Source organism: Chrysemys picta, chromosome 2 (assembly GCF_011386835.1).
Source record: "Chrysemys picta bellii isolate R12L10 chromosome 2, ASM1138683v2, whole genome shotgun sequence".
NCBI lineage: Eukaryota > Metazoa > Chordata > Testudines > Emydidae > Chrysemys > Chrysemys picta.
The window spans coordinates 234,828,327-234,842,159 of NC_088792.1; the positions used below are offsets into that span (position 1 = coordinate 234,828,327).

Below are 13,833 nucleotides of genomic sequence, written 5' to 3' on the forward strand. Positions count from 1 at the left end.
GACACATGCTCTTATCTGATGAAATAAGATCAGAAAGCTTCAGGCCAAATAGTTTTTACCTTATTCAGTCTGAGCTGCCTTTCTAGCTTGGTGTGCAATAGCCTCTTTGGGTGAAATCCTGACCCCATTGAGGTCAATGGTAAAACTCCCATTGCGTTCTGTGGAGCCAGAATTTCACTCATTTGCCACTTAAAGCTGTGGCGTTTGGATCTTATTTGGCCTTTAGTCATGTTTTGTTTTGGGACTGTCTGTGTAGCTCTCATTAAAGCCAAGTTGTTAAAATAATAATAAAAATGGTCCTAGCCTACAGCCTTGTTTGCCAATTGCGGCCGACAGTGAATCTTTGTGCCCATGTTCTAACGATGGCCATGCCATAGATGCTGTACCAGAGGCGTGGGTGAGAAATGCGACTGCATGTCCACCTGGTCGAAATGCTCGAGTGGTGTAATTGGGTCTCAGTATAACTGAGAATCAGGCCCAATTATGTTTTAATATTGATTTATTATTATTGCTGCATGTGAGCAATTTCAATAGGTGACACCATGATAAAAATATTATGGTGCACCTAAACAATAGGCAAAAACTAAGCAGGCAGGCTCAGGCCATCTGTTTTCAGTGCACAAGTTTATCTTCAACACACTGGAGGGAAGGGCATGAATTGCATTCTCCAGACTAATTTTTCCCTAATTTATTCCAGTGCAACCCTACTGAACTCAAAGGGCCAAAGTTGGCCCTGGAATAAATGGCTGTAACTCCACTGGAATTGTGCCTGGTTGTGCCACGGTTGATTGTGGCCCGGTGAGTGTCATTGGGTGGAGAGTGGAGGCTTTAGGTTGGAAATCACTCTTTGTAACTGCTTTACTCTCTGTTTTCTACAAATCAATTACTGAGGGCTAGTTAATTGGGAACACATTAGAAACATGTTTTCATTGTTATGCCTGAAATTTCCTTTGTACTAAACTGTTACCAAGTTAAAACACCAAGTACAAAAGCGCACACCTACCCGTGACTAACTGCATAAAGCAAACGTCAAGCAGTGTGCTTTAAAATTAAAACAGTACAGGGCATGTGTTTTAATAGAAATCATCTCACAGAAACATTGTGCAAGTCTGAGCCACAAACTGCACACTTCAGGCTCAAATCATTGCAAAGCAAGAAGGGGAAGGAACCCATGCAAGTATGGGCCATGAGTAGATGATATGAGGGGAAGTCATATACAGATGGCATCATTTCCCCCCTCCAACTGACACCTTCCTTCCATTAGTTTAGGGTTCTTTGTTTTTGGTGGGGGCAGAGTAGGAGGTTAGCTGGTGAACACGACATCCTTCTCTTCTTCTAGTTCCCAGGGAGATCTCCTGTGCAAGTCTTGCCAGATATACAAACTAATCACTAATACTGTAGGTGCAGTTCCGTGGAGATAACTAGCTATGTTTTAATAAGAGACTTGATGAAGGACAACAACCCTTTCCCACTTATCATGAAATGCTGCCCCCAGAGAACTACAAACTACAGAATATGTTATTCAAGCTACTGATTTTCCTCTTCATTATAAAGGACGTTTTTGTGTGAATATAGAGGGAAAATGAGACATGAAAAGCTGCTTACATAATGCAAATGAAAGCAGAAAGAGGCAGGGACCCTGCATGTTTGTGGAGAAAGGCACACAAATATTCCCAACAATACACATTATTTGCCTAGCACACATGTGTCAAACTCAAGGCCCGCGGGCCACATCCGGCCCGCCATACAATTATATCCGGCCCGCGAAATCGTTTTATATATCTGTTTTTAATGGCCCTGTGATATGACGCCCCAATAACACACACTACAAATCCCATGATGCAGTGCAATTGCCGCCAACGGCAAGCCGCGGTTCAAGTTCGCGGTCTGTTGATGTATACAACGCTAATATCAAATCAAAGCTAGACCCCAACAATGGCCAAGAGAAAAATTGATTCTGAAAACCGAGGCTTTCAAAGCCGGTGGGAGAATGAGTATATGTTTACTGAAATTGCAGGTAAACCAGTGTGTCTCCTTTGCGGGAGTAATATCGCTGTAATGAAGGAGTATAACCTAAGACGGCACTACGAGACGAAACATGAGAACAAATTCAAAAACCTGAGCGCAGGACAGAAGCTACAAAAGGTAGAGGAGTTGAAGAAGAATTTGACATCCCAGCAGACGTTTTTCACCAAAGCAAAATCACAAAGTGAAGCTGCTGTGAAAGCAAGTTTCATTGTGGCCGAAGAGATCGCCAAATCAGGACGGCCGTTTACCGAGGGGGAATTCGTAAAGAATTGTATGATGAAAGTGTGCGACGTCCTTTGTCCAGATAAAACGCGAGCGTTTGCAAATGTAAGCCTCAGCAGAAACACTGTTGCTAATCGGGTTTGTGAGATGGCGACTGATTTGAAAACACAGTTGACTGAAAGAGCAAAAGATTTTGTTGCATACTCCCTTGCCGTGGATGAAACTACTGACGCGACTGACACTGCACAGCTGGCGATATTTATCCGTGGTGTGGATTCCAATTTGTGCGTAACAGAGGAAATACTGGACATTAAATCGATGCACGGGACAACGAAAGGAGAAGACATCTTTGGAAATGTATTTCAAAGTGTAACCGACATGAAACTGCCGTGGGAAAAACTCGTTGGACTTACAACAGATGGCGCACCTGCTATGTGTGGTGAAAAAAATGGACTGGTGGGAAGGATGCGCTCAAAGATGCGGGAGGAGAACTGTGCCGGTGAGTTGACAGTGTATCACTGCATCATACACCAGGAATCGCTGAGTGCTAAAGTCCTAAAAATGGATCATGTGATGAACACTGTAACACAAACCGTCAACTTTATCAGAGCCCACGGTTTAAATCACCGCCAATTCCAGTCTTTTCTGCGGGAAATAGATAGCGAGTTTGGCGATATGCCATATCATACGGAGGTCCGGTGGCTAAGTCGGGGAAAAGTTCTCAAAAGACACTTTGAGCTGCGAGAGGAAATCTGCCAGTTCATGGACAGTAAGGGGAAAGACTGCACAGTTCTGCGGGATGAAAAGTGGAAATGTGAGTTGGCGTTCCTGGCTGACATAACGTCGCATCTTAGCGCTTTAAACCTTCAACTCCAGGGACGGGAGCACATAATAACCGATATGCATGATGCAGTGAAGGCATTTCAAGTGAAGCTGCGCTTATGGGAGACACAAATGCACCAATGCAACTTGTCTCACTTTCCCTGTTGCCAAGTAATACGGAACCAAGAAAGTGCCACAGTTTTCCCAAATGCCACCTTTGCTGAAAAACTCAGCGCGCTGCGCACTGAGTTCGCACGGCGCTTCAGTGACTTTGAGGCACAGAAAAGTAACTTCGAGCTGCTTCGCAACCCATTTGCAGTCGATGTGGAAACCGCACCTGTAGAAATGCAGATGGAGCTGATAGAACTGCAATGTAACGGGACACTGAAGGCAAAGTACGACACTGCGGGGCCAGCACAGTTCACTCGCTTCATTCCTGAAGCGATGCCGCAGCTCCGCCAACATGCGGCTCGAATCCTGTCCATGTTTGGCAGCACATATCTGTGCGAGCAGCTGTTCTCTGTGATGAAAATTAACAAAACGTCACACAGGAGTCGCCTCACTGATGAACACCTGCAATCGATCCTGAGAATCTTCACAACACAGAACCTAACCCCAAACATAAACGAACTTGTTGCAAAGAAAAGACTCCAAGTATCAGGCTCTGACTAAATAGGACAAGAAAATGGAATGTTATGATTTGTTATGATTATACTTTTGCTTTAAATTCAATTTTTTATTTATATTTTCAGATTTTTTAATATTCCAGCATGTACAGATTTTGAATGTATTGTATTGACAGGATATTTTTTTATGAAGAGCAAAATATTTTAAGTTGAAATGTATTTATTTTGGAATGATATCCTGTATTTTGGTTCATATTAATGGTTAAAAAACATAAATATTTAGTCTGTTAAATAAATGGTTATACTGTTCGGCCCGCGAGTTTTGAGTTTTGGCCCCCTGTGCAATTGAGTTTGACACCCCTGGCCTAGCATTTAGTATCAGAAACAATAGAGGCTTTTTTACAAGACAAAAATACTGATTAAGGACTTGATCCAACTCTTGTTGCAGTGAATGTTAGTCTTGCTTTTGGTTTCATTTGGGAGTTGGAGCACAAACATGAATAAAACTCAGCAGCGACTCCTCAATAAGACTGGTGAGTTCAAGGGTAGTCGGAGCTAGCCAGGGCTTTTACACCTATTTTAAAGAGGGCCTAATTTCATGGTCACCCTCAGGTCAAAGGGATTCCATAATGCTGGAACCACAGACACATAAATGTAAACATTTTCCCTGTTGACTCTATAAGTCCCATGTGGCTCATCCTCATTTCCTCATGCTTCAGAGGAATGGGATGATCTAGAGAAAGTAGGAAGCTCAGAACACTTTCCAGGATTCAGTCCATTAAGGGCCTTTAGGCAGAAATCTTCTTCACCTACCCCATCCCCATAAGCATCATACTGCCGTGTTCTGCACTAGTGCAGGCAATGCCTCTGTCTGTTTGGGAGCCTAGTGAGCAATATCCATTTGTGAACATAAAAACTTCCTTCAGAATTTGCTGATTGTTGGTTGCTAGGCTATACGTGCAATTGGAGGCAATAAGTGGTCTAAAATTGACCATGTGAATGCTCTTGCTTTGAACTTCATTAGATACTTAACTTCCCCGTGAAAAGACTTCTCGTGTGTGTGTGAGATATTGTGGTTCACTGCCCACAGAAGGTGCTTAAAATAGCTTGAAAATAAAATTAGGGCGCATTTTAACCTGTGTACCTTGTAGGCCCATAACTGCATAAAAATTTAGCGCTTAGCCCTTGTAATGGGAAAATTGACATGACCTTAATGATCGTGCCTCTGCCAAAGGAGGTAGCATGGAAGAAGCAGTCTATGGCAAGTGCTGTCACTGTTTGGCGTGGTCAAATCACTTACCTCACAATGTACCACAAGTTCCCCAACTGTAAAATAGCAAGAGGCTGCTTGCTCCCCTTTGTGAAATGTTTCATGGGTGAAACATGCTGAGTGCAGGCTAAGTGGTGGTGGTTATTTCGCTTGCACTAGCACCTGCATTGTTCTAGGCACTTTGCAAACAAAAGTTGACTCAGACTCTGCCTCACAGAATGTACGATCTAAAACACTAAATACAAATGATTATTTGCTGTGGTGCCACTTAGCCTAAGTGTTCCAGGCACAGTAGACATATCTGGACATGTCAGAGCATTTCAGATGTTCATTGTCCATTTTTAAAACAGTTAAACACTATGAAATATTTTTTATTTACCAGTTTTGTAGAGGGAAGAATCAGGGCTGTTGGAGGAAAATCTCTTTAAGATCACTGCAGAGAAGCATTTCCGAATAGCATTTTGATGCTGCTGTCTGGTCACATTTAGAGACTAGGGTCACATTCATGACTGGGGTAACTCCCAGTGGGGATGAACTGGTCTCAGGATCTTTGGCAAATTGTGTAGCAAGGGTCAAACTCCGTCCAAAGTGCACTGCTATACTGGACTATTGAACGACGGCTGTGCTGTTGATAAACATGTTGCATGTAGCAGTGCTACACAGACTGGAACACCTGCATTGTGTCACCAGCATTAGCATGCCTCAAAAGTGGTCCTGTAAATTGGTCCCATGGGATTCATGTGTAATGTCTTACATGTCGAGGCCCCCATGCTGCTCTCCATGCCTGTGAGTAGGAAGGACCACAGCCTCCCTATCCCCTGATCTATGGCCAGGGAAATCCATTCCCAGACCCTCCCACCCCAGAGAAGCCTCATCAAAGAGGCTCCAGGCCTTCAGGCTGGGAGGGATTAACTGGTAACCAGGGGCGGCTCTAGGCATCAGCAAAGCAAGCACGTGCTTGGGGCAGCCCATTTGCAGGGGCGGCAGCCGGGGGATCCAGCATGGGAGCTGAGAACCAACAGGGGGTCCTGGGAGCTGTAGTTCTTTGGTTAGCTCCCTGCCTATAGAGCCAGCCCTGGAGCAGGGAAAGAACTACATTTCCCAGCATTCCCTTGGCCACTACCAACAGAAAAGAGGGGGAGGGAGTGAGGAAGCTGAGACCTCATGCTGCAGCCTGCTTTGAATGGAGAGCTGCACTATGAGTAGGGATACCATATTTTAACATTCAAAAAATAGGACACTCCACGGGGCGGGAGGGTAGCCCCACCCTCCCACCATCCACTCCCTCTGACTACCCCCCCACAGAAACCCCAACCCATCCAACCCCCCTGCTCCCTGTCCCCTGATCACCCCCTCCCGGGACCCCTGCCCCAACTGCCCCCCAGGACCCCACCCCCTATCTAAGCCTCCCTTCTCCTTGTCCCCAACTGCCCCCTCCTGAGACCCCCCCAACTTCCTCGTTAGGACCCCACCCCCTACCTGTCCCCTGACAAACCCCTGGGACTCCCATGCCTATCCAACTGCTGCCTGTCCCCTGACTGCCCCCCTGAACCCCTGACCCATCTAACCCCCCATTCTCCCTGCCCCTGACTGTCCCTCTGAACCTCCGTCCCATGCAACCCCCCTGCTCCTTGTCCCTTGACTGCCCCCCTGGAACTCCATACCCCTTCTCCAATCCCCCCAGCCCCCTTACCGTGCCACTCAGACCAGCGTGTCTGGCTCCGTGCAGCACCAGACATGCTGCTGCATACATGCTGCGTGCTTCCCTGCGGAGCCACAGCCCCTCCCCCAGCACCTGCCTTCCAGATTTGAACACCTCAAAATTCAGGAGTGCTCAAGCTCAGTTTGGGCAGCTGTTACTTCATTTCTCCCAAATCAAATATACTGATCCACTATAACTTGCTGTAGAAAAAGTAGGATAAAATTGAGCAAGAAATGCTTCCCAGTGGTTATTAGGACTGGAATTGCTATTTTCAACAGCCATTGCCTTTTGTTTGTTTGTTTAAAAGGAAGACAGTGATATTGCATTGGCAAATTCCCCATAGAAAGAAAGAGTGGAACAAAAGAATAATAAAGGCACCTCAACTTTTCCTTGTTTATGTAGGACAGTCTTATAATATGCATCCAGATATCCTCCAATCACACAAGCTGAAAATTGTTCCACTTCACTGCAGTTCTGTAACCATATGGGAACCAATCCTATCTGTGTTCTGTGCACATCTAAAATTCCTGCTGAATGACCTGCCCTGGGAGCAAGTTACCAGTGACCCAGGGCTGCGGCGGAAGGAGGGTGCAGGTGCGGGGGGAGGGGGGTGAGAGCCCAGGGCAGGGGCGGCAGGAGGTGTGTTGGGGGGGCAATGGTGGGGGGGTAGGGGAGAGCCCAGAGCTGGGGGCGGCAGGGTGTGTGTGTGTGTTGGGGGGGGAGGGGGGGAGAGCCCAGGGCTGGGGCAGCAGGGGGGTGCGGTTCAGGGGGGGAGAATCCAGGACTGGGGCAGCAGGAGGGTGCGGCAAGGAGCCCGGGGCTGGGACGGGGGGCAGCCAAAATTTGTTTTGCTTGGGGCGGCAAAAAACCTAGAGCCGGCCTTGCTGGTAACTGCCAGCTGTGCACACCACCTGAGATGTGAACATCAGTTTATGTGATTCCTGGTTTGGGCATCACCAGGAATGGACAATTCGGCAGTTGTAAAATCGTTACAAATTCTGTTACCAATTCATGACCCCGAAACAAATCCAGCTCACTCACTCAGCGCTGTCCTGGTTCCGCAGGACTAAACAAAGTTAAAAATAGTAGAAATCTTACTTTTTTTGTCAGAAAAATAAAGTCATGACACTGACTAGACACTGGGAGCAGGCCTAGGAAGGTGCCATTTTTGCTTGGATAGTTTTCTGAGCATATGTAGTCTGGACCTGAGTTGTTAATAGTCAACCTTGTGCTCTTTCAAGAAGCACAGCATCAGGTTTAATTAATCTTCAAAAATCCTTTAATGTTTAATGTTGAGCCTAAGGAAACATTGGTTCTGCTTCTCCAACTGCCTTCCACTTTGCGTGGTCACTTATACCTGCACAAAGTAAACACAAAACACTAGCCACTGAGCCAGGTGGCATTTTACACTCCCTTTGTACAGGTTTAAATGACCACACAAGGCACAAAGCTAGGTAGAAGCAGGCCTCTTGTTAATACAGGTTTCACAAAGACTAAAATTACATTGCACTTGGAAGATTGCATTGTAAGTTAGTGCAGTAAAATTTCCAAAGGCTACAGTGCCCAGGAACTGGCACTTACATTGAGAGTCTCATGAGAATCAACCGGAACGTTCTAGCTGGACTACTCAGGGGTTTTATTTGTGAAGCGGAAGGCATTTTCTGGAGTCTGACAGAGAAATGAAATTATCAACTCCCTTTTGTCTGGGGCAAAGGCTGGATACCCTGCATAAAGAGTTTGGGGGAGACACCTGGAATTCAACACAGAGAAGAGGGCAACATGAGCTTGGAGGACACCGATGCTTCAGATGTGAACTGTGTAGTTGTGATTGTTTCTGAGTGTAACTCCAGGGGCAACATTTTGGTTTGTTACTGAGTTTTAGTGGAGGGGCTATCTGCCATTTATATAATACATGTTTATAATACAACTGTTAAAGTGAAGAGTAGTTGGACTCTCAGGCCGTCACACCTTCGCAGTTGCGCAGGAACGGATCAAATGGCAAATGATTGCTACAGCCGACAGTCTGGCTAAGCATTGAAGAAGAAGTGGATTATGCCTAAGCAATCTCCTTGATTACACCCAGGCAATGCCACAAAAGTCAATGGTGTTGCTTGCATATGAATGACTTACCTTTGAATCTACTGCTCTGATCTACACTTGTGCTATTCATGCTGCTGTATAACATGGAGAACATGAAAAAAAGCAAAATTTCAGCCTGATAGTTTCCAAAGTTAGTAGAGATAGAGGAGCAAAGCAATTCTGGCATTGGTTCCTTCATCCACCTGAGCCTCCAAGCGAACAGCACGAAATACATTGAGAAACCCTTTGGAGACTATGTTGGACTAGAGATGGCAGAGCTGGGAAGTGACTGATGTTGGCAATATTATCACCTGGGACAGATCTCCTATTCCGGCACACTTCTCATCAGGAGATGACGTTGCTCTGAGCAACATCAGCTTCTCCTCCTCAGGAAGCCAACCCATGGAAGTGAGTGAGCACTGCGGTCGAGGGGTCGGGTGGGACTCAGTGTGGTTGTGCTAGCTCTGCTCTTGGATGTGCCCAGATCTGTCGATTTCCCTGGAGACCTCTGAACACCTGCACAATCCAAGGCTGTGCCACTCCACCCCTCCAAATGGCTGCTGCTAGTCCCTCCCCAGTCTCAACAGGAGGAATATTGCCCTAAATACATGCAGTTCACCATGCAAAGTGTTTTAAAAATAGGTTTCTCTCTCCCTCTTGTGGGTTTCTCTAAGATAGGTGTTAATAGGGCCTGTAATATGTACAGCATATTTGGAAACGCTGTCAACAGTAATCTAAGCCAATGGCACTCAGCCTTTCCACTACTGTACCCCTTTCAGGAGTCTGACTTGCCTTGCGTACCCCCAGGTTTCACTTTAGTTAAAAACTACTTGCTTACAAAATTAGACATAAAAATAAAAATACAGAAGTGTCACAGTACACTGGTACTGAAAAATTGCCGACTTTCTCATTTTACCATATAATTATAAAATAAATCAACTGGAATATAAATATTATACTTACATTTCAGTGTATAGTATATAGAGCAGTATAAACAAGTCATTGTATGAAATTTTAGTGTGTACAGACTTCGCTAGTGCTTTTTATGTAGCCTGTTTTAAAACTAGGTAAATATCTAGATAAGTTGATGTATCCCCTGGGAGACCTGTGTGTACCCCTAGTTGAGAACCACTGGTCTAAGCCTGTCCTAGGTTAGCAGGCTGCTAGACTGAAGGGTGCAGAAGAACTGCCCACTTCCATAGCCAATGGAGACAATGCGCTCCGTGAAAAAGACATTGGTCATAGTTCAATATTTCTCTACCATTTTAAGACTCTGATCCTGCCAAATGCCTCCTGGAAGTTACACACTTTCACAGGAGCTAAGGTGCTCAGCATTAGAGGTGGCTGAAAAAACGGAATCCATTTCTGAGAAAACATTTTTTGGGGGAATTTTTTTTTTTTACCCTAAGCAGGATGAAATGTCAAATGTGAAACTTTTGGTTTGTTGACTGACCTCAGAGAAGGTTCTGTGTGAAAATGACAAAAGACGGCCCAGATACCAGAGAGCCTGGGCACTCAACCTCCCCACCAACCTCCCCAACTCTGGGAGCCAGACAGGCACTGCTCGTACCCGGAGTTGGGGGGAGGTGGGAAGGCAGAGCCCCCAGAAGTTGAGAACTCTGAGCATGAAGGTTCTTAGTACCTTCATGAGAGTAGGACTGAGCATTCTGCAGAGGATCAGATGTAAAGCCACTACTTTGTGGATATAATTTTTCACAGCAACTAGCTTTGTGTGTTTTATGATACTTATTACCTTGCAGAGCATAGAGCATCAAAGGACTTTCAGAAATGGGGCCCAGTTACATATGCAATTTGCACTGTTTCTGTATATTGCTATTTGTGTGTTTTCAGGTCAGGTGAGTCAGACAGGTTGTGATTTGTGGGCTATGTGCTTGTGAAATCTTATGTAATTGTAATTCTATTGTTGTGCAATTGACAGCTGCGTCATGTTTTTGTTGCATAAGATAAAAAAAATGGAAAGCTCTTTAAAAAATTATATACTTGAATCTAAAATGAGCTTGGGGTTATATATAAGTAGAACCATAGTTTCATAGGAGGCAGCCCCGTGGTGGAAGATATGGTCTAATCCAGTTCTTATCATAGGTACTAGTTGTTCAGTGTAAGTTTTTGTGACTTTTCAAGTAGTCCTGCTAGGTGAATATTTCTGAAGAATAAAGAAGAGATGACACCACCATTGTACACATGAACTGATGTGGTTTTACTGCATTTGCCCACATATCTGAACATTCTGGTACCGAGTGCAGCTGCCAGTTTAATCTCTAATACCATACCTTCTATAAGGAAAATCTTTCCATCTGTTTCAACTGTTTTCTTCCCTTTTCTAGATAACATTTCAATCCTATCTGCTGTTCCTGATCAGAATGCAGTTATTAAAAACACTCAGTTGATGCAAACGGTGGGTTGATACAACACACAGAATGGGGTGTAGATGTGCTTCACACAACAGAGAGCAGAATTAAGGGGGAAATGTTCCTTGGAGGCAAGACGCCTCTTCAATTGATAACGGGGAGGGAAATCAAATACAGTAACTGCTTTTCCTGGAGTATATTGCGACTGATCATTACTAACATCAGTTCATGTTTAAGCAAAGACTTTTCATGATTTAAACTTCTGTTTGCATACAACTCTGAGTAGTGCATCTTAAAGTCATACATATTGATACAGAATGAAGAATGCATAATGGCTGCATAAAAAGATAAGCTGTATGACTATATATGAAGACAACAACTACAATTCTCACAGCACTGTCATTGGTTAATTTTAAAATATTCAAGCATTTATTTTAAAAAAGAGTAAAGCTGAACTTAAACTACACTATGAAAAAATTGTGTGACTGAATCAATGCTGACTCATATTAATCAGTTTAAAACTTTACCTTTTTTCATAACACTTTGTTAATTAATTGTTATTTTAAGTTCCAGTAACATGATCAGATTTCTGCTGCCTCTGGGCAATTGAGTTATGATCTGATCTCAAGTTCTGAGGGAAAAGCTCAATTTTATTTTCCCCCAGTTGAATAAGCAGTACCATGTATACTATCTCTTGTGTTAGAATAGTGTTGTCTTCACATAAGACTCAAATAATAGTATTAGTCATTCATTTCCTCGTACACATACACCCTATTGCGTGTTGACAGGTTTATAAGGATGCAGTGGCGGCCATGGGTGCTGGGAAGCTCTTAGACGACAGCCTTTGAATCCTTGCAGTCCTGAGCAATGGTGCCTGAGTTAGTCTGTTTATTGTCTGCTTTCTCTCCCAGATGCTTGACTTGTCTGAAAGATTAATACATTAACAAGAGCGGTAAGGTCCAGGGTTGCACATCTTTAAGACATGTTTATTAGCAGATGGCACATGAGATTCAAAGGTCACCACGAAAGGTGACATTTTAAAGTGAAACAACAATATTTATGCTCAGATACTATGCTGATGAGATCATGTGGAAAATGTTTCTGATTAAATCAGTTTTATAAATAGGCACAGTATATCTATTGAAAATTCCAAATGCCACTTATATTTATAGTGTATCTTTTACGCTGCTATTTGGTAACTTAAGACTACTTTGTTCCTTATGCTACATTCAAAGTTGGGAAAATGTACTGGTTTTTACAAACAATCCTATTTTCTTTCAAAATAATTAATTTTTAAAAATCCACTATGAAACTTACATCTATTGTATATTCCTCAGAGCTAAAATTCCAGATCAGTGTTCTTAAGGACTGAAAGAAATTCTGCTTTACTTTCAAATTCTTTAGGATAAAATTGACATTACATACATAAACACTGATTGGCAGAAAGCTACTTACATGCAACATCATGCACTGCAACCTGTTTGACTAAAAGCAAGATGGATCGCTAAAATAAAATTTCCAGTTACTCATGTTAGGCTAATTACATAATAGCCATACAATTAAAAAGAAAAACTTTGCATGAGAAGGCTGGCTGCCTCATTACTAGTTAATAAACACTACAACTAGTACTAAAAGTGAAATGCTTTTTATGTGAGCAAATTGTCAAATTATATGTGAATTCTAGAGGAAATGAACTACAGTTTTTGCTAAGTTCTAGACGGGCAATTAAGCTTTTAATTAACATTTTTATGGGGCACAGCACACAGGCATTAAAGTATAAAAGACTAAATGACACTTACTTTTCAAGTGTTCCATTTTCAACCTTCATAGTCCCTTCCACTGGATCCAGTCCCTGTTCCGAAAACTGTTTCAAGGCACTTAAAGCTGCCTGAATAAAAAATGAGTTGTCAACGACTAGTATTGTAATGATATAATTAAGGTAGTCACTAATGGCAGTTCTTTTTAAATGCATCTCTTGTATATTGCGGCAAATTAAGTTAGGATGGTAGTAAAGAGTCTATAGTACAATGCCATGATAAAGAGCTGGTTTGTGAGCAAACATAATGATATATTCACCTCTCCGTGCATATGAGTAACTCCCATTAAGGGTTAATGAAAGTTGTGTTACTAGCATTAAGGAGAAAATATGCCCATTAGAATTCTCACTTCTCTAGCCTATGAAGTCTTCCCAGCCTCCCTTAGGCCTGGTCTATACTAACCCCCCAATTCGAACTAAGGTACGCAACTTCAGCTACATGAATAACGTAGTTTAAGTCGACGTACCTTAGTTCGAACTTACCGCGGTCCAGACACGGCAGGCAGGCTCCCCCGTCGACTCCGCGTACTCTTCGCGCCGAGCAGGATTACCGGAGTCGACGGGGAGCACTTCTGGGTTCGATTTATCGCATCCAGACAAGACGCGATAAATCGAACCCAGAAGTTCGATTGCCTGCCGCCGAACCAGCGCGTAAGTATAGACAAGCCCTTAGTGTGTTTATGGAGCTCACGCTTCCCTTTGGTCCTGAGGAGGGAATCTTAGGTCAGTCATTCTTGCAAATCTCATAGACTTTAAGGTCAGAAGGGACCATCATGATCAGCTAGTCCAGTGGTTCTCAGCCCGCGGGTTGCATGTGGCCCAATTAGCACACAGCTGTGACCCAGCTGCGTGCTTAAAAAAAAAAAAAAAAAAATGCTGGTTGGGTCTGGCAGGGGGTG

General features: G+C 43.7%; 1 protein-coding gene across 11 annotated transcripts in view; it reads right to left on the bottom strand.

The window, feature by feature from the left end:
* Positions 1 to 10,946: 10,946 nt before the first annotated feature.
* Positions 10,947 to 13,833, bottom strand: part of STAU2 (staufen double-stranded RNA binding protein 2) — a 226,220-nt gene continuing 223,333 nt past the window's right edge. For all 11 annotated transcript variants that reach the window (XR_010598909.1, XR_010598908.1, XM_065585770.1 and 8 more), the window contains 2 exons: positions 12,918 to 13,006; positions 10,947 to 12,042 (listed from right to left, as the gene is read on the bottom strand). Coding sequence is in view for 9 of the 11 variants with exons in the window: in XM_065585770.1 (XP_065441842.1) it covers positions 11,949 to 12,042; positions 12,918 to 13,006 (183 nt within the window). In the remaining 2 variants the exon portion in view is untranslated. The remainder of the gene's footprint in view (positions 12,043 to 12,917; positions 13,007 to 13,833) is intronic.